At 47.1% G+C, this 27,171-nt stretch overlaps 1 protein-coding gene across 1 annotated transcript in view; it reads right to left on the reverse strand.

The window, feature by feature from the left end:
- URB1 (URB1 ribosome biogenesis homolog) overlaps positions 1 to 27,171 on the reverse strand; it is an 80,918-nt gene that overhangs the window by 17,165 nt on the left and 36,582 nt on the right. Inside the window, exons 17-30 of the mRNA XM_054468497.2 lie at positions 26,623 to 26,761; positions 25,702 to 25,872; positions 24,479 to 24,675; positions 22,470 to 22,688; positions 21,094 to 21,273; positions 18,748 to 19,603; positions 17,133 to 17,334; positions 16,328 to 16,511; positions 13,200 to 13,258; positions 10,443 to 10,636; positions 9,152 to 9,262; positions 8,808 to 8,871; positions 5,873 to 6,044; positions 5,027 to 5,129 (exon numbers count right to left, since the gene is read on the reverse strand). Coding sequence (XP_054324472.2) covers positions 5,027 to 5,129; positions 5,873 to 6,044; positions 8,808 to 8,871; positions 9,152 to 9,262; positions 10,443 to 10,636; positions 13,200 to 13,258; positions 16,328 to 16,511; positions 17,133 to 17,334; positions 18,748 to 19,603; positions 21,094 to 21,273; positions 22,470 to 22,688; positions 24,479 to 24,675; positions 25,702 to 25,872; positions 26,623 to 26,761 — 2,851 coding nt within the window. The remainder of the gene's footprint in view (positions 1 to 5,026; positions 5,130 to 5,872; positions 6,045 to 8,807; positions 8,872 to 9,151; positions 9,263 to 10,442; positions 10,637 to 13,199; positions 13,259 to 16,327; positions 16,512 to 17,132; positions 17,335 to 18,747; positions 19,604 to 21,093; positions 21,274 to 22,469; positions 22,689 to 24,478; positions 24,676 to 25,701; positions 25,873 to 26,622; positions 26,762 to 27,171) is intronic.

The following is a 27,171-nucleotide window of genomic DNA, read 5'->3' on the forward strand; positions in this document are numbered from 1 at the left end:
TTGTGCCTCAGCCTCCTGAGTAGCTAGGACTACAGGCATGTGCCACCATGCCCAGCTAATTTTCTTATTTTTAGTAGAGATGGGGTTTCACCACGTTGGCCAGGCTGGTTTCAAACTCCTGGCCTCAAGTGATCAGCCCGCCTTGGCCTCCCAAAGTGCTGGATTACAGGCATGAGTCACCGTGCCCAGCCTAATTTTTTTATTTCTCATAAGTGACTGTTTTTGATAAGAGGGGAAAAGAAAGCCAAAAGCTTTAAAAGCACCAAAATAGATACAATTATATTGTTTTACAAAAGATGGAAGAAATGTGTTTAAGAGACACCTACATAAGTACATAACAAATACAGGCAAACGGAATACATTTGGGAAGGAGAAAAGTCTAAACATTTAGTTTATACTCACTAAAAGCAGCTAATACTCAGCTGGCTGGGATATTTTTAGTAATCACTGACATTCTAAGACAAATGGATTTTCCACGTGTTCATGAGGAAAAGTCAGTTTCCTGTTTTGTGCTCATCTCTTCTACTCTATGAAAATCTTGGCTTTGTAACACTTATGGAAAAGAGCCGCCCTCAGAATGCTGAAAACATAATAGGCTATTTAAAAATAGTTATAAATGCCATTCTCTTTGTTTCAAGAACCTCATGAATAGCAACGTGGCCTTAACAGACCTTCAGATCAAAATGGCTTAACCAGGACAGTTATCAAGGATTAAAATTAAAACTGCCCCAAAACTGGGTGTAATGGCTCACCCAGCCTCCCAAGGTGCTGTAATCCCCCAGCAACTTGGGAGGCTGAGGTGGGAGGATTACTTGGGGCCAGGAGTTCCCCTGGCAACACAGAGAGATATAGTCTCTACCAAAAAAAAAAAAAAAAAAAAAAATTTAGCTAGGCATGGTGGTGCACATTTGCAGTCCTAGCTACGCAGGAGGCTGAGGCAGGAGGACGGCTTGAACAGGAGTTTGGGTATACAGTGAGCCATGATTGTGCCACTGCACTCCAACCTAGGTGACAGAGTGAGACTCCGACTCTTAAAAAAAATGTGCCCCAGTATTAGTGGGCTTCAGTAGCAGTGTAACTGCTGTTGGAGCATCAGAAATCTTCCTTACACCTCTTTTTACATAATATCCCCCAGAGGCGCCCCACTAGGCTAGACTCATCACAGTGAGAAGAGTCAGAGGAGCCTGCGTGCTCTGGTCGTCTAGTGATGAGGCTCAGAGAATTGCAAATGGGGCTTCCTGTTCTGGCTGCCTTGTGGCACGTGTGAATTATGAGCTGTAGATTTCAGCCCAGTTCTGGACAAGAGTTCGCTGTGGAAAAAGCATTTGTCACTGCCATTGCTAACAGCCTTGGCTGGCCCTGTTTCTTGGCCAAGGACTCAAAGAAGGGAAGGAATAAGGTTAAGAAAATAGGTTCCCATTTCCAGCAAAGGGCTGAAAACGGAGCAGTGAGACTGTAATTACTCTCAAGACTGGCAGCCACATATAAAACTTAATTGTATGCTCAATTTAGGATTGCAGTTAGTTTAGCAATACCTGGACCCAGGTCCTGCCGCAGGAAGTAAAAACATACAGTTGAGAACTTCTGCTACACTCTGCTTAGCTGAATCTCACAAATGTAACATGGGATAGATGCAGCTTGGCAGAAAAGATTACATCATGTGTATCGCCATTTACATGAAGTTCAAATACAGGATGCTGGCCCCTTCCAGGGAGGAGGGGGCTTAAGGAGCTGCTTACTGTTCTATGCCCTGATCTGGCTGATGGTGTCACCACTACTGATTTTTCTATGTGTCACACTTCAACTATGTTAGTGCCAGGAATTTGCCTCTTCCAATGAATGAGTGTGCTTCCTTTCAGCAGTCAATGAAATCTGTTTAAAAATCAGGCCTCCATTTTTTGTTCAGGATGACAAGATGCCCAGAGCAACATCTAATAAATGTACTTTTTGGGGAGTGGGGTTTTTTTTTTTTTTTTTTTTGGGTATATCCAGTTCCCTCTCCACCTCTATGCCTTTTGAAATGTTCTACTTTGATATGAATTTTTCGTGTAAATTTTTGGCTATTGCAATTCCTTTTCAAATTGGGATAGGCAAGCTCTGCAAATTTTTCTACCTGTATTAAACCAATAAAACTTAAATAGATGTATTTGGAAATTTAAGGTAAGGAAACTGGTACCTGGTACATTTTCCTAATTTGAAAGACCATTTACTAATGACAGCTCTTCAAAAAAGTCCTCCCAGACCAAGGGGAAAAAAAAAAAAAAGCACAGTACTCAAGATTTCATGAAAATTAACATCCTGATTTTGCTATTAAACAGTTTCCAAGCCTTTTTCTCCTGAAAGCTCTATTTGTTACAATTCACTAAAGTTAAAATGTCCAGTAGTCTTGCATTTTTTTAGAGTATGGAAACTTTATTTCCATGTTTGATGAGTAACAGACTTAGCAGCGCCATTGAGGCACAGGGGAAATCAGAAGAGCTTCCTGGCCACAGACTAGGAGATCTGCTGCAGTTAGCCTGCTGCTTAAAATCGCCATCAGGGCAATTAAGATATCCATTTGCTATTACCGTAATCTGACATTTGTATGAAATGCCCCCTGCTCTCTTGCAAACAAAATCCAGCTTCAGCAACAGAGCACAGTGCTCACCACGGGGAGCTAGAGCCAACACAAAGGCCTATTGATGGGAAGATCTCTATGAAATCCTAGCCTCTTTGATCTTTTTAAAAGGGATACAAAGGGCACTGATAGAGGATTGGCAAATCTGTTCAGAAGTAGGAGCATTTGTTGAGAAAAGAAAATTTGAAGTTTAAAAAGGAGGAAAACAGTATGAATAGTGGAACACTGTCTCCCCAGTGCACCTAAATCTCCCCAGTTGTGAAGTCTGGGAGTCCATTCAGGGATCACGCGAACCAGCACAGAAGCAAAATGCGTGCCGCCACGCCCCCAGCACACCCCACTGGAATCTCAAGCTGGATCTAGGAAAACAGGAGGAACTGCAACAGTTCTCCCTCTAGAATGAGGAAACTGTGGCCAGAGGTAGGGTAGGAAGTGCATTTTCCCTGTATACCCTTCAGCACCTGCTGAATTTCAAACTGTGAATGTATTACCTAATGTTAAAAATTAATGAACTCAGACTTCCCAATTCTGGCAAGATAGAGTAGACATGCTTTTTCCTATTCTTCCTATCAAGTAGAACTAAAAATACTGAGCACCATATGTAGAACAAATATAAGACGATTCTGGAAGGTAGAAAGAAAGCAGACCAGACAGAGACCTTGAGACCCAAAGAACAAGGTAGTGCATTCCTGGGTTGTCTTCTTGCCTCATTTGTCCTAGACTTAGAACTCAAGTCAGCAATCTGGAAATGTCGACAGGCTCTCACACACACAAAGGCCGGAACAAAAGCCAGTTCTCTCTAACCAAAAAAGAATGGAAAAAAGGCTGCCTAGCAAGACAGAAAACTGTGAGCCAAGAGCGGCAATACTTCAGCCAGACACTTCACTGTGCCCCACTCCCAGCCACACCAGCAAAGGTGGAGCCTAGACTCCCACCCCTGCCAGGCTGGAAGGAGGAGCCCCAAATCCCCTGTTGGGGTGACATGAGAGAAGGCCAAGTAGGGAGGCAGGATGTTCCTCTCCTGGGCAGTGACAGTACACTCCTCCTGCCCCCACTGGGGTGCCAGAGGAAGCACAGCAGAGAGTAAGGACTTTCAGCATGCCCAGCAGTGACTCGGCAGCCCCCACTTCTACCTGTCCCCGCCCAGAAAGACCTGCAGAGGCCCAGTGAGCAGCTGGGACCCCCATCTGGACCAAGAGTCACAAGCGGGACAGATGGACTTTTCAACACACGGAGGCTGTAACAACTGACAACAACAGGTGAAGCAGTATGAATCCAGACCCAGACCTCACACCTCGCAGAAAAATGAGCTCAAAACAGATCATGGGCTTAAATTTAAAGAGTAAAACTAGAAACTTTTAGATAGAAACATAAGAAAAATTCCTCAGGATCTAGGGGTAGACAGAGTTCTTAGATGCCAAGAGCATGATCCATAAAAGGAAAAACTGACCAAATGGACTTCATCAAAATTAAAAGCTTTTGCTCTGTGAAAGAGCCTGTTAAAAGGATTAAAAGATAAGCTATGGATTGTTAGATATTTGCAAACCACAAATCCTTCCAAGGACTAGTATCTAGAATATATAAAGAACACTCAAAACTCAATAGTTAAAAAAACGAAAGACAAAAAAAAAAAAAATCCCCAAACTCAATAGTTAAACAAAAGACAAAAAAAAAATCCCCAAACTCAATAGTTAAAAAAACAAAAAACAAAAAATCCCATTAGAAAATGGGCAAAAGACATGAACAGACATTTCACCAAAGAGGATGTACAGACAGCAAATAAGCCACAGGATGTTCAACATCATTAGCCATTAGAAAAATGCAAATTCAAGCCACAATGAGCTATCCCTACACACTGTCAGAATGCCCCCAACCAAGAGACCTGACCAGCCTGGGAAGATCAATCTCAGTGTTTCTCAATGTGTGTCACATGGAAGTGTTTCTTTCTCTCCCCACAACCCATTCACCCACAAGGACTCCCACTCTGAGGCTACTAGACACAAAACATAATTTCCAAAATGTACTTAAGCCAAGAAAAAGGCAACCTCAGCAGGCTGACCCATTTTCAGGAATAAAATCTCTCATTTCTGCTGGTATTTGACCAGTAACTAATAAAAATGCAGAAAATGCTCACCATTAGGAATTACGAAAACATCAAAGACAATTGGAGATTTCCAGATTTCAAAATTACAATTTTTTTTTTTAAATCACTGTATGTTCAAAATACTAACTGTGACTTTGCTGAAAATCACTGGAATGAACAGACGAGGGGATGGCTGAAGATCCTTTAAGAATTATTTCCAAGATTCAGGTCCTCATCTGGTAATTATGGCAATAATTACCATAATCAAGCTGACCTCTGAGAAGTCATGCATAGCAAGCCCCGACCCCAGAGAAGACTGCAGTTACCTGGCCTTGTCAGCTCACTGAAGAGCTGAAGGAGAAAGCAGGGGTCGTAGAGGCCATCAAGATCCACCCTGCTTTTGTCTTTGAATATCAGCTCCTCTGTGTCCTGAAAGAGCCAAAACCAACAAAAACGTGTGATTCAACCTCACAAAGGTAATACAGGCTGAGTATCCCTTATCTCAAACATCTGGGATCAGAAGTGTTTCAGATTCTGGAATATTTGCATACATAATGAGATATCTTGGGGATGGGAGCCAAGTTTAAACACACAAATCATTTATGTTTCATATGCACGTAATATACATAGCCCGCAGGTAACTTTATACAGGAATTTAAGATAATTTTGTGCATGAAACAAAGTCTCTGTACACTGAACCTCAGGAAAGCAAAGGGGTCTCTATCTCATGTTAGTGCTCAAAAAGCTTCAAATTTTGGAGCATTTCAGATTTGGGATTTTCAGATTAGAGATTCTCAACCTGTATGGCATAACTGTTTACCCACTATTGTCAGAGCTCAAATTGTTTTGAATATTTAAGGGCATAAAACAAAGTGCCTCTGTAAAAAGCAGTGCTTGTACATGAAATGATAGGATCCTTGGGATGTGCTGCAAAATAATCTCCTTGGGGGCAGGGGAACAGAGTGGTATAAACAGAACAAGCGTGGCCAGTGCAGATCATTGTTGCAGCTGGGTGGTGGGCTTATGAGGGTCTGGTCTCTGTACCTTTATGTATGATAAGATTCTTACTTAATAAAAAGGCAAATAATAAGAAAAACGAAGCTGAGGGTGCAGATGGAGCCCCTGAGGCTGGGGCGAAGGGGTGGGTAGGGACAGAACAGCAGCAGCCCAACCTTGGGGGGCAGCAGCTTCTGGTTCTGGGGGAAGTGCAGGATGGTCTGCATCATCCGGTCCCGGTCCAGCAGGCGAAGGATGTCCCCAACACTCGGCTGCTGCCACAGTGACCTGCCCAGGCTCCGGCATGTCTTGTGATGCTCCACGGCCGCTGGGCCCCACAGCAGCACCCTAGAGCCAGAAAAGGGAAGACTGGTCACAGAGCCCCCCGGGAACAGAATTAATCATGATAACAACAACAGGTAGCAGTTGTCAGGCTGCCAGTTCACACCAGGTGCTGTTCTGAGCATGCGACGTATTACATCACTCAATCCCATCACAGCTTACGAAGTGGGTGGTGGTGATGGTGAGGCTGAGGGTGGGTAACAGTGTCGGTGACAACGACAGAAGCCGGTGTCTACTCAGCTGGCCCTATTCTAAGCCCTTCATGTAGATCAATTCACTCAATCTGCACAACAGCTCCATCAGGTGGTACTATTATTATCCCCCTTGTGCAAATGGGGGAAAGAGGTGCGGAGAGGATTAAGCAAGTTGCTCAGCTGCTCACCTGCCCAGACAGTATGTTGCAGGGCTGGGATTCAAACTCAGGAAGTCTGGCTCCTGAGTCCATGCTAGACCACAGGGCAGAATCCTGATCTCTCACTGCTCACATGTGGCCACGAGTGAACCAGGTCTGCCTACACAAGCCTTTCGGCTAAGCCCACCGTGTGTGCTATGGACAACCTTCACACCACAACCGCCACCGCAGCGGTCAGAGGCCACCTTGCCTTCCTTCCTCCTAGAAAATGACTCCAGCCTAGCACTTCCCCCAACTCTCCTCCTCCCTCCCCCATCCACTGCCCTGCTGCTGCCCCGCTGCTGCCAGGCTGCTCCCCAGAGCCCAGCTGTGACGAGGAATGCTTCTCTGCTGTCTCCTGGATGGAATGGAAATGCTTCCGTCTGGTACTTCCACCCTCCACTGCCAATCCATTTGGCCTTCCCATTGCCTGTTTCCCTGCACACATCAACGACCCCAATAAGCCGGGCTACCCACCCTTTCCCCAAATGTCCTGAGTTTCCACTCCTGCATGCTGTTTCCTCCTCCTGCTGCCCCAGGCCCCTCTGCCCACCTCACCTCAATTAAATCCCTCTGACTCAGCAAATGCCAACCCTGGCACGAATCGGTCTTGAGCACACAGGGCCTGGCTCTTGGTGCTCCTGTAAGAGCTGGTTTATATCACGGGGCGTGAGTCAGCTGCCACTTTAAAAATAGCTAAATTTCTCACAGTCTGATACCCTCAGCAGACAGGAAGACTGTATCTCATTCCTGTAGGTTTTCCTGAGAGCACCAAGCCCAGCGCCTCCAGGCAATCAAGGAACATTATCTATAGAGCTAAATACTTCTAAACAAAATTCTTCTAAATACAGGTTCACTTCTGTGCAAGTCAACAACAGTCACTAACGTTAGAAAAGGAAAGAATCATCCTTTCAGGGATGCTCGCTGTTCACCCCAGTTTCTGGCAGGCAGTGAGCCCATACGCCAGGCACACCTGGCAGAATGCCCACCACTGACCGGTGGGAGAGCCGCCACGCAGCGTCCAGGATCCCCAGCTCAGCTCCCTGAGCTCAGGCCTGCTCCCTCATCTAAGGATGACATGTTTATTTTGTTTGCGGAAATGCTCTGTGCCCCTTAGAGCCACAGAGCCAGTGAGTGGCACATCCTTGATTCGCTCTTCCCCCGGGAGCTGAAACTAGACTCTTTCACAACCAGCCCTATCCTGTGACTCCCTGGGCAGCCTCGCTTGGCGTTCTCTGCTCTCTGTGTTAGAGGTCGTTCTCCTGCAGAAATGGGTAGCTGGAACAATGCCGCACTGTGATAAAACCCGCCTCCGACTTGCTCTCCCCTCTTCCTCCCATAAGAAGGGCTATTCTACTCCAGAAAGGACATAACTGACATATCACCAGCTCCGACGTCAAAAGAGCAAGGCTGCCACAGGAGAAAGGAAAAGAGTTTCTATGCAAGCCCTGGGCATTCTTAAGAGACAGAAAAAAATGTTTTCATTTTCTTTTTCTTTCATTTTTTTTAAGTGGGGTGGGGAGGGTTGGGAGATAGCTTCTGGGCTGATACAGCTCTCATCTTTAAACAAAGTACTTTGACGTGGAAATTGTTTTCTCCTCCCTGCAAGCTCTCCTGAACAATCTTCCTTGGCCCAGTCAGCCCACCTCCTGGCTGAACACACACACACACACGTACATATTGAGCAGATGTTCCAGTACTAGTCCCAAATGGCAAGGAGAAAAGAAGACTCTAGGGCAGCAAAGAGGATCCAAAAGTGCATTCTATCAATGGCACATTTGATCAAGCTCCTGCTTAGGTGCGGCACTTGTAAAGGTGAGGCAGGGCCCACAGGGAAAGGTGTCACACTCAGCCCTGCAGGACCAAAGCCCATCTGACCAAGAGACTGGGAGCCCAGGAGAGACAGACATGCACACCCACACCCACCCACATACACGCATGCACACACAGACACAAGCATGCATGCACACACAAACAAAAAAAAGAGATTTTATGTACAGTTGGGCACCCTGACACTTCCCCTGAAATCCCTATGGCATAAGTCAATCTACCTAAAGGCATGAGCAGAAAAGTTTTCAGAAAAATCAACCAAATGAGACATCCCAGCCCAGTCGACAGTGCCCAACAGGGGCAATTCCAGACGGACAGGCACCCATCAGTCAGCTGCAGCGGCCCTGCCCAGATGCCTTATGGCACAAGACCAAGCTTCCCCAGAGCAGCCTATACAGAAGCCAGTGTGAGTCAGGGGAGTGTTGCCTGCCTCACTCTTTCCCTGAGAACCAAAATGGAATGAGAGAAAAAATCTCGAGTCTGGAGCTCACTGTGTGGAGAGCAGGCTGCGACCTCAAGGCCTAGTCTACCTCTAGCCCAACACTCACCTGAAGTTGATGAGGCTGAGCTTGTTCTGCTCATACGCTCGAAGCAGAAGTAAAATCTTCTGATCTACAAGTCAAAGCAGGATCGGTTTAGGAAGATGAACCCCTGACACCCTCCTGCTGCTCCCGCCACCTGCCCTCATACTCTCCCTGCTCAAATGGCCTGCTCCTCACATCTTTGCCCTGCTCACACCGCCTGGTCTCACTCCCTCCTCCTGCTCACATCCTTCCGGCCCTCATTCCCTATCTCTGCTCACACCCCCTGGCCCTCACTCCCTCCCCCTGCTCATACCCTCTGGCCCTCACTCCCTCCCCCTGCTCACACTACCCAGCCCTCACACCCTCACCTAGGACACTGAGAGTGGCGCCATAGGCCCCGAGAAGCACTGCAAAGTGGCTGCTCTCACAGACAGAGGGGCACATCTCCACCACCGTCAACATCAGGTCCACCAGTGCTTCTGCAAGAAAACAACCCTGAAACACATGGCATGGTGGGGCAGACACATTGAATACCAGTAGAGGAGAGAGCCTTCCAGGCAACACTGAAATGCTGGAAATCTCCTCCTCTGAATAATGCTGGTGTTTGGACTGCCATCTAATCCCTTCCTCGCTTATTTTTTTGTTATTATTATTTTCTTTTTTTTTTTGAGATGAGGTCGTGCTATGTTGCCCAGGCTGAACTCCTTAGCTCAAGCAATCCTCCTTGGCATCCCAAAGTGCTGGGATCAGAGGCATGAGCCACCGCGCCCAGCCCCCCACTTATTTTTCAATTAAGACATCTCCACAATCACCTTTCTTCCTAGGCCTTGGACAAGGCTGAATGCAGTCCCTGCGCATTCCCCCTCCCAAATGTTAAGCCAATACAGATTTTCAATCCAGGCATGTTCTCCCCATGACTGTGCTACCAAAGCCTCTACTCTGTCTACTCTTGCCTGAAATGAATGGGGGAGCCCTTTTTAGTTTTTCTACTACCCATACCAGTGATGTGGCTAATGGCTGTCTTCGACTTATTAATAGCAGTTTATTATAGTCTGACCCTGTGGTGATTGCTAATACTTCCGGGTGTGAGTTTTATCTGTCTAAACAGAGCGTGGCGTCACGAGGGCAAGAACCCTCGGATTATCTTCTCTGACATCCGACCTGTGAGCACTGAAGTGAATCCTTACTGAATTAGGGATGGGGCCTAAACTTAGGCTTTTGAAGTTCTTTACCACTGAACTGTCAATGGGCAAGTTCTAACCGTTTTCCCTTGGTAAAAGTTTCAATCCTCCCGAGCAGAAATTTCATGCAACTAAATCAATTTCTCTCAGGTTAGACACCCACACTTTTTTCCCACATGCGACTTCCCCTCGATCCCAGATTTTAACATGAGCCCATGATACGGCACTAAGATCTCAAACACAACTTCTGTAAGCCAGTTAAGGCCTTGAAAACAGGTTTGTATTTGCTGTTTGACCACAAGTCAGAGGAGACATTTCTTGACCCTGGATTTGACAGAAATAAAACATTCTGAGACTGTCTTGGCAATGCTTCCTTAGCTCCGAGAGCTGGAGGGAGATGAGCTTCAGTGCAGCCAGTGTAAGGAAATCAGGAGATAAAATCTGGATCTGGAATGGAAGGGTTGGGGTAAGGGGTCACCTTTTACTTGGCTGTCTGGGCTCTCCTCTCTGTCAGACTTCAGCAGAGTCGGCAGAAACAGCGAGTGCTGCATGAGCATCATGTGGACCACCGGGAGCTGGATGAGCTTCGTGCGCACGGAGCTTTCTGGGCCGTACAGGAGCTGTACGGCGGTGAGGAGTGTCTTTAAAAATGTGTGGTCCTGGTACCGAAATCTAGGCGGCGAGAGTCAAAGGGAAAAGAGCTTTGCTAAAAGGAAAATTTATTTTACAAGAAACAATAAAAATTCTTTTTCTCAGCATTTTATTTATTTATTTATTTTTGAGATGGAGTCTCATTCATTCTATTGCCCAGGCTGGAGTACAGTGGTGCAATCTCAGCTCACTGCAGCCTCTGCCTCCCAAGTGCAAGTGATTCTCCTGCCTCAGCCTCCGGAGTAACTGGGATTAAAGGCATGCACCACCATGCCTGACTAATTTTTGTATTTTTAGTAGAGACGGGATTTCACCATGTTGGCCAGGTTGGGCTTGAATTCCTGACCTCAGGTGAGCCGGCCTCCCAAAGTGCAGGGATTACAGGCGTGAGCCACTGCGCCCAGCCATTTTCTCAGTATTTTATTAAGAAAATGTTCAAACAACACCAAGTTGAGAATTTTGCAGCGAATACCCTATACCCACCATCTAGGCTCTACCACTGACACGGCACTGCATAGCTCTATCACAGTCCTGTCTGTCCACTGACACAGGGAGCACTTCTCAAAACAAGGGAGGGATGCAGTGCATTTATTTTCTTTTTCCTTTTTTTTTTTTTTTTTTTTGAGACAGAGTCTCGCTCTGTTGCCCAGGCTGGAGCGCAGCGGCGCGATCTTGGCTCACTGCAAGCTCCGCCTCCTGGGTTCACACCATTCTCCTGCCTCAGCCTCTCGAGTAGCTGGGACTACAGGCGCCTGCCACCACGCCTGGCTAATTTTTTCATATTTTTAGTAGAGACGGGGTTTCACTGTGTTAGCCAGGATGGTCTCGATCTCCTGACCTCGTGATCCACCCGCCTCAGCCTCCCAAAGTGCTGGGATTACAGGCATGAGCCACAGCGCCCGGCCCAGTGCATTTATTTTCTTTATGACTCAAACACCAAATGAACTTCCTGCTTAGTGGAAATGCCAGGAGGCATGAGAGCAGCTGCGCCTGAGAAAGAGGCAACTTAGTGCCTCCCAGGTCACCTTGCCCGGCCTCCCTCCTTCCTCACTCTCCTCTACTCAGAACTTCCATCAAATGGTTCAGAAGCCTTCTATGTCCTAAATCCCTTCAAAACCCACTAAGGAAAGGAAAGCAACATGCTCTAAAGAAAGTGTTTTTCAGTCCTATACGAATAACTTTAACCTAAGATGGAAAGAAATGTCATAGTTCTGTGATGGTAACCTATAGCTGTCATTAACCTGGTACCCACTCTCACTTCTCTTTCTCCTCTTGCGTGAAATACTTTTCTCTGTTTCAAGTTCATGGGATGGTCAGGGAAATAAAAATAATGCATGACTATCTGATTGCCCCAAACTGAAGAGTTGGAATGTATCAAGGGTCAGGAAGGATGTGAGGGAAAATGAACGCTAACACACACTCTGTTGGGAGTACAAATTCGCTGGCTGGGCACAGTGGCTCACACCTGTAATCCCAGCACTTTGGGAAGCCGAGGCAGGTGGATTATCTGAGGTCAGGAGTTCGAGACCAGCCTGCCTAACATGGTGAAACCATGTCTCTACTAAAAATACAAAAAATTAGCTGGGCATGGTGGTGCGTGCCTGTGGACTCAGCTACTTGGGAGGCCGAGGCAGGAGAATCACTTGAACCTGGGAGATGGAGGTTGCAGTAAGCCGAGATCGCACCGTTGTACTCCAGTCTGGGCAACAAGAGCAAAACTCTGTCTCAGAAACAAAAACAAAAACAAAAAATTTGCTCAACAACTTTGGAGAGCAGTTTGAGCATCTAGAACTGAAGATGCACCCACACTAAAAGCTAGTAAGTCCCCAATCCACCCCAAGAGACATGATAGAGACTGCAAGACTATAATGGGAGAGAATGATAGAATGAGACAGAGAAAGAGAAAAACAGAGAGGGAGGGAGAAAGAGATGTGATGTAAAGGGGAGAATAGGGAGAACAGCCTAGACATTTGTCAGTAGAGGACTGGCTAAGTAAACTGAAATATAGTCAAAAGACCGAATATTCTACAGCAGTAAAAATGAACGACTTAGATCTACAAGTATCAACACGGATAAATTAGAAACATCTCAGTGAACCAAAGGATGTATAAAGAATGATACATTAAAAAAAAAAAAAGAATGATACATTAGTGTAAAATGTTAAACACGCTAAATAATATTAACAACATATTAACACTCAGTGTATGAAAATACAAAATAAGATACTGACGAGACAAAGCAGAACCTCAGAAGAGTGCTGACCTTTGGTTAGAGATGGATGAGAAAGAAACAGGACAAACACAGAAAACTGTCAGCATGTATTAAATGTGGGGGCTACTATTATTCTCTGCACATTTCTGTATTTCTTTAAATAGTTCTTTTAAAAGACCGCTTCTCTCATCATCAGAAGCACCCTGTGTCAAGAGGTAAATCATTTAACTTCTCCAACTTCTATCTCTAAAAACGAGGTGACATCTGCTCCACCACATGGATTATGCTAATAACAAGCTATAAAAGAGGCTTTGCATGATGAACGACATTCACACCTTTACTGAAGGGCACCAAGAAAATAAAATCAACTTACTTGAGTCCCGTCTTCACGAATTTCTGCCAGTCACCAGGATCAATGTCATTAAGTGCATGCTATGAATAAAGTAAGTAAGAAATACACATGAAACATCTCAGTCTACAAAATACTAAAAGGTCCCAGCTGCAGAGCCTTCAGAAAGGCGTCTGCCTCCATGGCCTGACTCCTCCTCTGTAAAACCCATGATCAAAGGGTTGAAAAGAGGAGCGCCGGTGTCCCCTTCTGCTCTGACACTTGTGATTCAACCCAGTAGCTGTTCTGTTCTGGACTCTTTGTGCAATTATTATTATTTTTTTTAATAGAATAGGCACACAAATTTATTAATGTGCATGGGAAAAATCACTGAGCAGTTACTCTTGTTTGCACAATTCTTGACAAGCATGTGATAGCTCAAACTTACGGGGACAGTGAGCAGAACCAAGATTAATCTTAAAACAAAAACTAAAACGCAGAATATGAAATTACACTTAGAGCCATTCAGTAAATATGAAACACAGTCACCCAAACAATCCACAAGAGCATGAAGGTTTTGGATTTTTTTTAACTTAAAAAAATTGTTTGGTTATTTCTGATAGTAGCTCTGATTTTTTATCAGCATAATTGTGTTTATCAAATAGTCAAAGGAAATTTCCTGAGTAGTCCTGTTATTTTTTTCCTTTGTCTATCATTTCAAATAGCACTTAATAGATTTGTAATTAGCCTTTTATTAAACAGCCAATGAAAACCACTAGTGTGACACCTTTACCCAGCCTCCAGGACACAGGGTTGGATGACATGAAGAGGTCTGTGGAACTGGACCATCAATGCTGGCTCCAGAGAGACCAGCTACAGGCTACGTGTGTGCAGGCTGCTGCCTCCCGCCAGGCTGCTGCCTCCCGCCAGGCTGGCGCCTCCTGCCAGGCTGGCTGTGCAGTGGAGGCCACAGTTCCAGAAATCACAAGGAAATCCAAGGAGATCCTGGACCATCAGCTGAGGCATATCTTACAGTCGTGACTTTTTTTTTCTTTTCTTTTTTTTTTTTTTTTTAAAGAGATTGGGTCTTGCTAGGTTGCCAAGGCTGGAGTGCAATGGTGCAATGGCTATTCATAGGCGCAATCCCACTACTGATCAGCACAGGAGTTTTGACCTGTTCTGTTTCCAACCTAGGCCAGTTCACTTCTCCTTAGGTAACCTGGTGGTCTCCTGCTCCAGGAAGTCACCATACTGATGCCAAACTTAGTGTGGAAACCTGATGGGAATAGCCCGGAACCTCTGGGCTCAAGCGATCCTCCTGCCTCAGCCTCCAGAGCAGCTGGAATTACAGGCGCGTGCCACCATGCCTGGCTCATCACATTTTTAAATACATGTTCTCTTTCCCCCAGCATTTCCTGCAACTGGACATAAATGGCCAAGTGTGCAAAAATGGACCATGCAAAGATGTTTATCACAGCATTCTTTATCATAATAAAAAACTGGAAAACCACCCACAGGTCCAGTATCATACAACTGCGTGATACGTGATGGTACATCTACCCATCTACCACTGACCACTAACAAAGTCACAGCAGGTCCACAGTCATCGGGTGGGAAAAAAAATCTCTAAATATGGTATTACGCTAAAAACAAACAAAAGACCAGGCTACACAGAGCATGCATAATATCCTATTAATACATAAAATTATACATAATTTTATCACACACATGCAGATATATAACAAGGTTTCTAGAGGGAAATTCACCAAACTTATAATGAGATAGACTCTGGGTAGTGGGAGTTTTTTTTTGTTTTCTTCTCTATTTTTTGCAGTGTTAATACTTGCAATGAGTATGTCTTTTAGCCCTATGATCACAAAAACCAGTAATTCCAAATTTTATGAGTGGTAGAGGAGGGTGGACATCATACAGTGGAATTCTACTCAGCAACAAAAAGTAAGAAACTACTCATTCCCACCACATGGATGAATCTGGAAAGCATCACTGAACTTAAAGAAGTGAAACGCACCACAGTTGACACACTATATGATTATACTGCACAGTTCCAAGTATACAAAGGTCTCAAACAGGCAAAACAACCTCAGGGTTACAGAAATCAAAAGAGTGGTTGCTTTGGAGGGAAGGGGATTTTGAGAAGATGCACAAGAAACTTTCTGGGATGATGAAAATCTTCTTGGATAGGAATGTGGGGTACACAGATACATGAAGTACACATATTTCTGTATATTTCAAAATATATAAACTTACCTCAATTAAAAGAAAAGGCAGGTAAGGAGGGAGGCAACCCTCTAAAAGAGCCCAGTCTGTCATTCCATCATCAAGCCACCCACTGGATGGAGAGGATTAATGGCCAAATATCTCTAAGTTTTGTGAAAACTATAAACCTACGGACCACGAAGCTCACTGAACCCAAAGTACAAGAAACTTGAATAAAACTACTCTGAAGTGTATCATTATCAAACTGCTTTAAACCATGTCAAAAAAAAATCCTAAAATCAGTCAGAGAAAAAAGATACCACACACAGAGAAACAAAGGCAAGAAAGGCAGGTTTCTTACTGGAAGCAAAGCAGGCCAGAAGACAGAAAAACAACAAGTTTGAAATACTTAAAGAAGGAAAAAACTATCAACCTAGAATTTCATACCCAGTGAAACTTCCCAACTTGTTTTATGAGGCCAGCATTACTTAATCCTTAAGACCAAAGACATTGCAGGAAAATAAAATTACAAATATCCCTCATGGACACAGATGCAAAAATTCTTAACAAAATATTAACAAATCTAACAATATATAAAAATAACACATCAAAATCAAGCAGGCTTATCCCAGGAATGCAAGGTTGGTTTAACATTAAAAAATTTGTTAATATAATTCATCTTATTAGTAGACTAATCAAAAAACAAGACATTATATAACATCTCTAAATGGAAAAAAGCATTTGACAAAAAGCATTTGACAAAATCCAACATCCATTCCTGATAAAAGATGGTTCATCAATTCTGGGGTTATCCAGTATCTGCCACTCTGCTCCAGACACATTTCCTATGGGGCCATATTCATGCCACATGGCTTGAAATGCATCTATAGCTTGGTTTGTCTAGCATACTCTTTCCCAAATAAATTTAAACTGGATCTCTAAGAAAAGACACTTACCAACAATGCATTTAATCTAAGCAGCATTTCCTTCTCCTGATCCTGAGTATTATCATCTTGCTGGCCACCATTGAAAGACACGATCAGCCACTTCACACAGGACTCCAAAAGGGTCCTTCTCCAGGCACACAGCTCTTCTGCTGACCCTTCCAGAGCTGCTGAAATGGAGTCGGCCACAATCCACCTGCAGCAGGAGATGAGAGTCAGAGACAGAGAGCAGGCTTAAATCCTTCTGACTTTACGTATAATCCAGCATCACAAAGAGCCATATGGGATAGATGCTGAGTCCTGCTCCCCACACTACCCACTCACAGGAATCACAGGCTTCCCTGGACTCTTACTCAAATGCCAAAGATATACCAAAATTTTTACAAGCAAGGGAAATACTATTAGTACACCAGGAAAAGGATATGTATGTCCAGACTTTTTCTAAATCAGGGTTTCTCAACCTCAGTGCTACTGACATTATGGGACAGATAATTCTACCCTTTAGAAGCCAGAAGCAACACCCCCTCATCCTAGTTGTGACAATAAAAGATGTCAGACATTGTCATCACCCCCTGGGAGAAAATCACCCCCAGCTGAGATCCATGGCTCTCAGGGAACCCGACCCAGCTATCTACTTGTAGAGACGTACAAGCTCCAGGCAGGATGGCTGGAAGTAGAATTGTCATAGCAACTGCCTGATCACAGATGGGGCATAACAGTAATGCAGCAGTTTTTCAATGACTTACTCCATGAATTTAAAAAAGAGAAAAGTGAAGCCGAGAGGAGAACATCCTGCAACCAACCCAAGCCTTCATACCTCTTGTGACTGCTTGGGGTGTGAAGCAAGCTGGGCAGGCGGTCCATGAGTACACTCAGATCCTTGGCTCGTGCAAACGGGACCAGCTGTGCCAGGATCTCCTGGTATGGCCCCGACGCTGGGGGACTGTCAGTGCTAAGAAGCCTGCTCTGTAGCTGCCTCCACAGGGTCTTCCTCAAGACAGGAATGACAGCGGAAGACACTAGGGCAGAGACACAAAGGAGAAGTCATCACACCCAATGGTGGGCTGGAGCCAGCTTGGACCAGCTCATAGGAACTGGCTGCTGTATTTTAGGTATCCTGTGACCCTGGTGATGCCACACTGGTGGCTTGAAATTGGTCACAGCAGGAGTACTGACACCATGGAAACTGGCACACCTGTCTCCTTCAAGGGTCCTCCCCTATCTCATCAGTCAACACTCTTGATGTATACTCTTCAATCCAGGGGCCCTGGCTATAGCCGCTATTTCTAAGCTCATGATGAGACCACGAGTGCCAAGGTTCTCAATTCATATGGGATTCATTCTTCAAAGCCATGGAATAGGGAGGGTAGCTGCTATGGTTTGGATGTCTGTCCCCTCCAAATCTCATGTTGAAATATGATCCCCAGTGTTGCAGGTGGGGTCTAATGGGAGGTGTTTGGGTCATGGAGTCAGGTCCCTCATGAATGGCTTGGTGCAGTCCTTGTGGTAGAGTGAATGAGTTCTGGCTCACCCTATCAGTTCCCAGAGTGCCAGGTGTTAAAAAGAGCCTGCCACCTCCTGTGCCTCTTGCTTCCCCTCTGGCCGTGTGATCTCTGCAGAGCTGGCTCCACTTTTTCTTCCACCATGAGTGGAAGCAACCTGAGGCCGTCACAAGCAGATGCTAGCTCCTTGCTTCCTATACAGCCTGCAGAAGCATGGGCCAAATAAGCCTCTTTTTTTTATAAATCACTCAGCCTCAGGTCTTCCGTTATACCAATGTTAAATGGACTAAGTGCCCAAGGACAGGTATGTCAAGCACCACTGACTAGAAGATTCCTAGTTGCAGGGCGCTATTTACTTTTTAAAACCTCTGTCATCAATGATAGGAAGTTATGCAAAACAGAGGCAAACTGGTGAGTAAAAATCATCCATGCATTCAACAAAAGGGAATTATATCAAATTTGGGGTAATCAAAAAGTGCCTCAGCTCTGAAACCCAGTGAGTGGAGACAGAAGAGAGAGCTGAACCCAGGCCGCCTCGACTCAACATCAACTCACCAACATCTCCCCAGAGGGCAGGGAACCCTGGGACATGGGATGGATTGGCGCCCAAGAACTCCTTCAACGTAACAGGACAGCCCTAAATAACCCCAGCTACTGTACCCAACTCCCGCCAGCTTCACATGGGGGAATTCAGACCTGATGGGGCACAAGGTGCTGTGCCTCAAGCCACAAAGTAGGGAGATTGAAGGGAGACAGGGTACTGGGGAGAATTACTCCATCTTTCTCCATCTTCAGAGTTGTGTCAGACACTGGAAACTAACCCACATCCCAGAACCTGAATTTCTAGGGTTTAAAAATGGCCATGCAGTTCACCTTCTTAGCCCGTGCAACTTAAGACTCCCAGCTGCCCAAAGCTAGCCTTTCCCTTACCTCCTGCTGGGCGTGTGAAGTGGCTCCGCACCCTGCACTGGAGGTACACATGGATGAGGGGGAGGAAGTCATCCAGGTCCCCCTGCAGGCCGAGCCCTGGGCCAGCCCGCAGGCACCACTGCTCGAACCACAGCAGGTGGGTGCAGCTCTCCCGGAGGAGCAGGGCAGCGATGCTGAGGGACGCCTGCGTGCGCCGGGCCAGGCAGTAGTCAAGCAGATCAGCCCCGACTGCGGGGGCCAGCACAGGGTCTCTCTGCAGAGTGTGGAGGAGCACCGTGTCCAGCTCATCCACTGCTAGCGTGGGCAGCAGAGCCCCCAGGCCTCTCACATACTCGGAGGACCACAGGAGCTCACCACTCTGCAGCTGATCCTGGGGGCTGCAGGTCAGCAGCTGCACCAGGGTCTTCCCAAGAGCATTCAGGTGTCTTTCTCTCCCAGGGGATTTCGTGCGTTGCTGGGTCACGAGGCGTGTCTCAGGCAGGCTCAGCAAGGCCAGGGTGACCTCACGGAGCTGGGCACCCTTCATGTATGGATGCAGCTCCTGCAGGGCCTCCAGCTGCAGCGGGGTCTTTGGTGGTGATGTGGCCGGGCCCGCCCTCCTGTTCTGAAGTTCCTTCAGCACACTCTGGGTGATGGCCTCTGAGTACCTGGCCAGAAGGCCCAGCTGCCCAATGTTCCGGAGGATCGGGGCACTTGCTGCCAGCAGCTGAAGGACCCCTGCACTAAAGTGGGTGGCCAGGAGCTTCACGAGGACAGGGCTGAGCGTGTGCGGCGGGAGGGCCTGCTGCTCCAGGGCCAGGAACCAGCCCTCCAGGGTGGGGTGCCTGAGGATGGCCACAAGCACCTCCTCCAGCGTCTGAAAGGCAGTGATGAGGCACAGACGTCACACAAGGCACGGGGCTAAGAGAGGGGCGGCAGCTGCCACACAAGTATTCACTGTTGTTAGTGGGACAGAGAGCAGAAGGCCCCTTTCCTAATCCATTCCATCCTCAAGCCCACATTTCCATGCCCCCCTCAGGGGTGCCCAAGGCGTCCTAGCCAAGCCCAGCCAGAGCTGTCATCCAGTTGTACCACAATCGCCTGAGGCACTCCACCTGCCCCGGAAGGACTGGACTGTGACCTGGCTGGTGCCCCACCCACATTTGTGAGCACGTGTCTGAAGAACGCAGCCTGGGTTAATTTCCAGCATGGGAAAAGTGCTCTCTATGGTCACTCAGTGTGGGGGGCGGGCCGTGCAGAAACACCACCATGTGAGTAAGATCAATCAGCTGCTGGCTTCTCCTCAGCGGCCTTGCCCTCCTAAATAAATCTGGTTGAGGGACATGGGTGTCTACTTACAGCTGGGGTGATGTCAGTTTAGATGAGACCATGTGTCCGGGGAAAGTGGGTTGGGATTACACCACCGTGTGTCTACGATCCTGAATTGAAAGTAATCCTGTCTCCACTGTCAGGAGGAAACTGGGCCTCGAGTGACCCCACAAAACCCCCAAACTAGTTCTGACCTGGCCAACTGAGTAAACATTGAGCAGAACGCAGTTGAGCACCCTTGCTGGATTAGAGAATAATTTCATTCAGTCGTTCCTCACAACCCTGCTGAACCGATTCCTCGCCGACATTCCACCAGTTCCCAAAGACAGAAAGAAATTTTCTTTCCTTATTTATTCTTAGGGAAGGAAAGAGGAGCCTATCAGTCTCCACTCAAGCTTTACCAGTTAAAAACAGCAAAGCACGATTACATATTGAGAATGCTTTGCCTCACGCTGACTGGCGAATAGGTGGTCCCACCCAAGCAAATACCTCCCAGAAAGGCAACTCGGAGCTCAAAGGAAAAAAGTGTATATTTCAATTAGATTGTGAGACAAGGAACATGTCTGCCTCCTGAACCCGGTAAAACAGGTTACATGGCAAACTGTGACAGAAATAGTCATCCTGGCCCCAATTAAACAGCCTGCTTCCCAAGACTCCCAACAGAACAGAAAGGCTGCTGCTTCTCGGAGCAGTCTATTTCCTGTGTGTATTTCCTGTGAAAAACAGCACCCGCTGCCCACCTTTCACTCAACACAAGCTGCAGCTATTCACACTGTTTCTCAGCAGGCTCACCTCACACAGTGTGAGAGAAAGCTGTCTGCAGGGAGGTTGACTGTGCACAGAAAAGCAACTGGAAAGAGAAATGCCCAAATTAAACCGCAAGCTGGGCAGGTGCCAGAAGTTTTTATTATCTCTGCTGTAGTTTCTGCATTCCCCAGTTTTCCCACAATGGACCCATGTTTGTTTTTAATCAGAAGTGAAGAGAAAGCCACTGCCCATGACTCTGAGAACAGGCTACCAGGCGACCTGTGGTGGTACCTGATCATTGGCCAACTCCAGTGAGGCCACGGACTCCATGTCCAGGAAGAGGTCGGCTTCGGCCCGGGCGGCCCCGCATCTCTGCTGGTTCTGGGCATCTAGCTGCTCACAGTGGACAATCAGGCGCCTGAGGAGATCCAGGAAGAGCTGCAGGAGGGGCGGGCCCGCACTTCTGCCCAGCTGTGAGAACAAGAGCACGAGCCTCAGCAGGGAAGAGAAGGGCTCACAGCCACCAGGCAGTGACTTCCAGGGCCCGCGTTTTCAGAGCAGGAGGCAGGCTGAGATGGCAACTCCTCACAGAGTGTGTGAGACCCCCGTCAACGCAACGCCATTTCTCAAATAAGAGATGTGTCTTCCTAAGCCTTGGTGAAACACAAAGGTTGTTTTGACTAAACTGAAAGGGACAGGCCCACCTCAAAACTTAAAAATCCCTCGAACCACATCAGGAACAGAAATTCATCAGCCAGCTACTAAACTAATAAACTTAAGAGGGAGGGCTGGGCCAGGCACGGTGGCTAACGCCTGTAATCCCAGCACTTCGGGAGGCTGAAGCAGGTAGATCACCTGAGGTCAGGAGTTCAAGACCACCCTGGCCAACATGGCGAAACCCTGTCTCTACTAAAAATACAAAAATTAGCCGGGCGTGGTGGTGTGTGCCTGTTATCCCAGCTACTAGGGAGGCTGAGGGAGGAGAATAGCTTGAACCCAGGAGGCAGACGTTGCAGTGAGCCAAGATCCTGCCATTGCACTCCATCCTGGGCAACAAGAGCGAAACTCCATCTCAGGGAAAAAAAAAAAAAAAAAGAAAAAGAAAGAGGGAGGGCTGGGTACGGTGGCTCATGCCTGCAATCCCAGCACTGTGGGAGGCTGAGGCAGGCAGATCACTTTGAACCCAGGAGTTTGAGACCAGCCTGACCAACATGGCGAGAACCCATCTCTTCAAAAAACACAAAAGTTAGCTGGGAATGGTGGTGCATGCCTATAGTCCCAGCTACTTGAAAGGCTGAGAGGTTGGAGGGTAGCTTGAGTCCACTGAGGTCGAGGCTGTAGTGAGCTATGATGCACCACTGCACTCCAGACTTGGTGACCAAAAAAACGAAGGCCCGGCAGGGCCACCAACCCAATCTACTGTAGGAAGGGCTCTGTCTTGACCAGAGCTGCCCTGAAAACAAAGTCAGGCTGACCTGGCTCCCATCTGCAGCTGCTGAGGGATACGAACAGTTTGCAGCTGAGGTCTGGACAGAACAGCACTTAAACTGCCACTGCAGTGAGTTTCAGGGAGGAAGAGTGTGCTGAGCTGCGGGCCCGACTCAGAGAAGGCTGAGCTCTCTGGTGGCAGAGCTCTAGAGCCTGTGGAGGATGGGGGCAACGCTGACCTGGCCGAAGTTCTCCACGGTGCTCCGCAGGTAGAGCAGCACCTGCTTGGCCACGCGCAGGACCTGCTGCATGGAGAGGCGTGGCATGGTGGCCTGCAGCTGCGCCTGGATGTGCTCGTCCTGAAGTGCCTGGCTCTCGTAGGCTGCCTGCAGCAGGGCTGTGAAGGAGGAGGCCAAGGGAAGGGCAGGGGGCGAGGGGCTGCCCTGTGCCTGCAGCAGCTGAGGCAGACAGCAAAAGGTCGGGGAAGAGAAAGACACATCACCACAGATGAAAATGGTCATAGGCACGGGTAACACACAACAAACGGACATTTCACAAAGAAGCACATGCTGGGATAAGACTAACGAATACGGGACCGCATGGCATTTTACTTCAGTAGAGTAAGTTCTGGTACCATGTCATGCGTACTTTCCTAGAGCATTTCCACTGACCACATGTGAAGGCCCAAATCATGCTGCTTCTACACCCCTTGGAGAACAAGGCAGGAGCCCGTCCCACAGGCAGGAGCCACGTATGACAGAGGCAGGATGTGAATCACAAGAATCACTAGAAAGGGGGAAATCAGCCCACAGAGAAGCCCGCTCTGCAAGTGGCCTGCCTTCGGAAGACCTTCCCCAGGAGCTGCGGGTCGAATATTTTGTTAGAAGGACAGAAGATGGGCAGAACACAGAGAAATTTCTGGAGCCCTTCTGCCTCAAACTGAAGTTATTCATATCTTCTAACGTTACTACCAAGCTGCCTTCTTTATTTACTCCACGTGGCTTATGTTGCTATAATTCCATTTGACTTCCTTAGGCTAATAAAACCCAAGGCTGTAACATGCCCTGAAACTCGGTGGTTGTCAGAGTGTTCCCCAAGCCAGCAGCAGCATGTGTGAAATGCAAATTCTCAGGCTCCACCCAGAACTGCCGGGTCAGACACTGTGCGGCTGGAGCCCGGCAGTCAAGTTTGAATGGGCCCTCTGGGGAATTCCAACACACCCCGGAGGGTGAGAACCACTGCTAAGTCTTATTCCACAGAAGGTGGACACCCACTCCAAGCAACCAGGAGGGGCAGGACAGAACCTCTAATACCGCCACATAAGTTGCTGTCTGGCTATCACTGTGGCCTATGTGTGGAGGAAGGTGGCAACAACATTATGGGTGAGGGCTCTGGAGCCAGACTGCCTGGGCGGAATCCTGACTCCGCCACTGACTGGTGTTGGAACTGCTCTGGGCCTTGGTTTCCCCATGTGCATAAAGGATGGTGAGAGTCCCGGCCTACTTCTCAGAGTTGCAGTGAGGATTAAACGGCCAAAAATACATGTAGTATACTTAGTATAGGACCTGGTATGCCTCCAAAAAACACACAGAAAACATGCAATCGTTGTTGGCTATTGCTACCAATATCACAAGACAAGGAGGGTCTAAGCTGTCTGCTTTTTCGAACGCAGCTAAAATGAAATGAATGCACAAAAACGCATACCACAAATTTCGTGCCCCACACAGCATTGTAAATACTCTGCATTGGAGCCAGAATCCCATTACGAGAATGTAGTCCCCAGCAAAAGAAAATATACTTTTTCCTTTCCTTCCCCAGCTTTAGCAGAAGAGACCCTGTTGGAGGCCTTGAGGGGCCATGTGTGACAGCTGAGCACAGTTTGTCTAAGGCCATGCTAAGGTCCGCAGAGGAGAGCCAGGAGACAAGCACGCACAGATAACAAGGTAAGGAAAAAAAGGAAGAGGCAACGCTCCTGCCCCAGGCTGGAAGAGGAATTAACCTATTGTCATTATCAGGGAGCCAATGAGAAATTTAATGTGGCTGCATCACTGAGTCCTGTGTGTTCAGTTATGTTAGCTGAGAACCAGGGATACTACTTAGCTTCCTCTCTTATGCAGGGGACTTTAGGGTAAGAAATTTCACCCTGCAGGCTGTCTGGCTACCAACTGCATAGCTGTGGCCCAGCCAGCTGGGACCCTGGGAAGAACCCTGCACAGGAACAGTGACCACAGCTGTGGCTGCAGCTCACCCAGGCCTCTCGGGCTTGCTCCGGGATCCAGAGGCTGTAATATCTGTTAAACCTTGAGAGCTGGTGGCAGCAAGGCACCGGGCATGGAGGCTCAAGCTTGTCATACGCCTGGAGCAGGAGACACAGAGCCAGGGGGTCCCTCTGGGTGTGGAGGAGGTCAGTCAGCACCGCCGTCAGATATGTCACAACGTTTTCCGCTGCAAAGGAACGAGATGCATGTGGGAAGAGGCTGCCTGGACCCACCCTTCTGTGACCTACCAACGCCACCTTCTTTCACATACATGCAAGACCCTGAAAAATTCATGCAACTCCATGAGGGGACACATAACCACAGGGAAGGAGGTGCTACTACTGGAGACTGTACTAGGCTCTGTTTTATTAAACATACAGAGCAAAGTGAGACATCCGCTCCCGAGGCCCAGGAGTGAACATCCCGGCATGTAAAAGGCCAGGCAAAAGCCACCTGGGACCAGGACTTGCTAGGTGCTCACCAATCCATTTACACTGCCTCAGCACACAAGCCTCTCTTGCGTGTAGGCTGGGACCACACGCCTGGTTAGTCACTTCCAGGCCATAACACCTCTTGCTTGACTGTCCACCCTTTCCACTTCCCTTTCCATGGTGATCTTGGAAGCCATAAATTGAGATGGCATAGCTACAAAATGGGAGCAGCCTCAATCCCTGACCAACCTCCTGAAGGACAGCCAACCAGAAAAGCCACCTGGCCTGTATTGGACCATAGCATGGTCTAGAAACAGACCCTTATTTATTAAACTACTGACAAGTCAGGGCTTATTTGTTACTGCAGCAAAGCCTGAGTTCTCCCAACCAATCACGCTACTATAATCTGTGAGAACTTCCTTGGGTCTAAGTTGCCTGGAAAATTCAACAAGTATGAAGGATTCATCCTCTGCATCAACGTATCAAGAATAAATGTTGACGAAAAAACATCAATGTTACAGGGGCTGTCTGGGCAGCCAGGCAAACACATTATTTCAGACTCATGCTCAAATGACCAATTTCCCAAAAGCCTAGCCAGCCCCAAGATCCCTACCCCTGTGCTCCTAGTTCTGCTGGCTGGGTAGCTATCACTCTGGGGGTTCTGACCTCCTGTTGCCCTGGATTCTCAGCAATTGATCCCAGAGCCCCTAGAATCCCACCTCCCACCCTGCAAAGACTAGCTGGCCAGATGCAGCCAGAACATCCTGACTATACACAGGTACCTGCTTCATTGCCGGTCCCAAGGAGCAACTTATTCCTGGCTTCCAGGGCCGCAGGGACCACAGCACTGAATGGGAACGTGAGCAAGATCATGTCTTCATTTAACGTGAACCCTATTTCCTCATCCAAGCCTTCACTGCCCTCCACCAGGACATCCACCATGTCGAGAACATCTGAGACAGAAAGAGGAGAATCCAGGTGATGTGAGAGCCACTGAAGGGTTTCATTGCAAATACCCACAGGGAGGCAGAAGCAGAATACGTGCAAAAAGAAAAAAGCCAAATTCTTCTCGGGGGGAGCATTTAATATAGTTTGACTCTAAACAGACGAAGACATTGCCTATGAAATCTTTCATATCTTTGTCTGATAAAATGCAGGATATTCAGCTGAGGTGATAATAGATTGAAGTTTCCTCAAGTGACACAAGAAGCCCAGGAACTTTAACCCAGATATTCAGGCAAACAAGCCAAAATCTGAGAGGCAAAATAGTGTGAGGGTTAAAGCACAGGCCAGAGCCAGAGTACCTGGGTTCTAATCCTGACTTTGCTATGTAGTAGCTGTATGAGCTTGAGCAAGTTATTATACTAAACCTCTCTGTGCCTCAGCCGCTTTATCTCTATATAAAATGAGGAGAATAATAATACCCTTTTCTCTTGGGGTTGCTTATGAGATTTACATGAGTTAGGACTTAAAAAGAGCTTAAAACCCTACCTGGCACCCAGTAAATACTACGCAAATAAAACAAGTGTTTCCCATTACATGAACACATAAAGATTATTTCCAGAACAGGCTGGTCTTTGCTGCAAAGGGACTGTGTGCACTTGGCCTAGGGCATTAGTGCAGTTCTTGTTCTCAATCTCTTAACACGTCACTGTGGCTTGGTCTTCAGTCCTCTGAGCAGCGCAGAACAGAATGGAACATACCGTCAATGTGGGAGATGGGAATGCTCATGTCATCGGCTTCTTGCTTCGACATAGTGGCCTGCAGCGTGCTTGCTTCTTGGACAAAGTCAGATGCTTTGTCTGTGTATGAATAGGGATTCGCCACCAATGTCAATAAAATCTGGGCATTAAAGAGCCAAATGGAAAGCATTCAGATGGTCACAGGTGAAATGAAGAAGCCAAAAAATGTCACTGGTCAAAATCAAGGGAAGTGATACTATGTTCAATCCTTAATCAGAATAGTTTTACTATGAAGTTGGGTCTAAACTTTTTATTGTGGAGTTAAAAAAAATCTCCTTTTACTATAGTACTACTTTTAATATCGCTTTTGGTATACCTATTCCCCTATGCAAAAACAAATTCCCAAAAGGAAATGAAACAGTATGCTGTAATATATACCTATTTTACAGATTCTAAAACTAAGTAGATTCTGAAGTCTCAGCAAGAATTAGGAAGTAAGCCAGGATGAGAAGCCTTTTGGTGCTGGTGCATCAAAAATGCCTCGATTACGCTAAGAAGTTAATATAATTA

This window comes from Pongo pygmaeus, chromosome 22, assembly GCF_028885625.2.
Source record: "Pongo pygmaeus isolate AG05252 chromosome 22, NHGRI_mPonPyg2-v2.0_pri, whole genome shotgun sequence".
Taxonomy (NCBI): domain Eukaryota; kingdom Metazoa; phylum Chordata; class Mammalia; order Primates; family Hominidae; genus Pongo; species Pongo pygmaeus.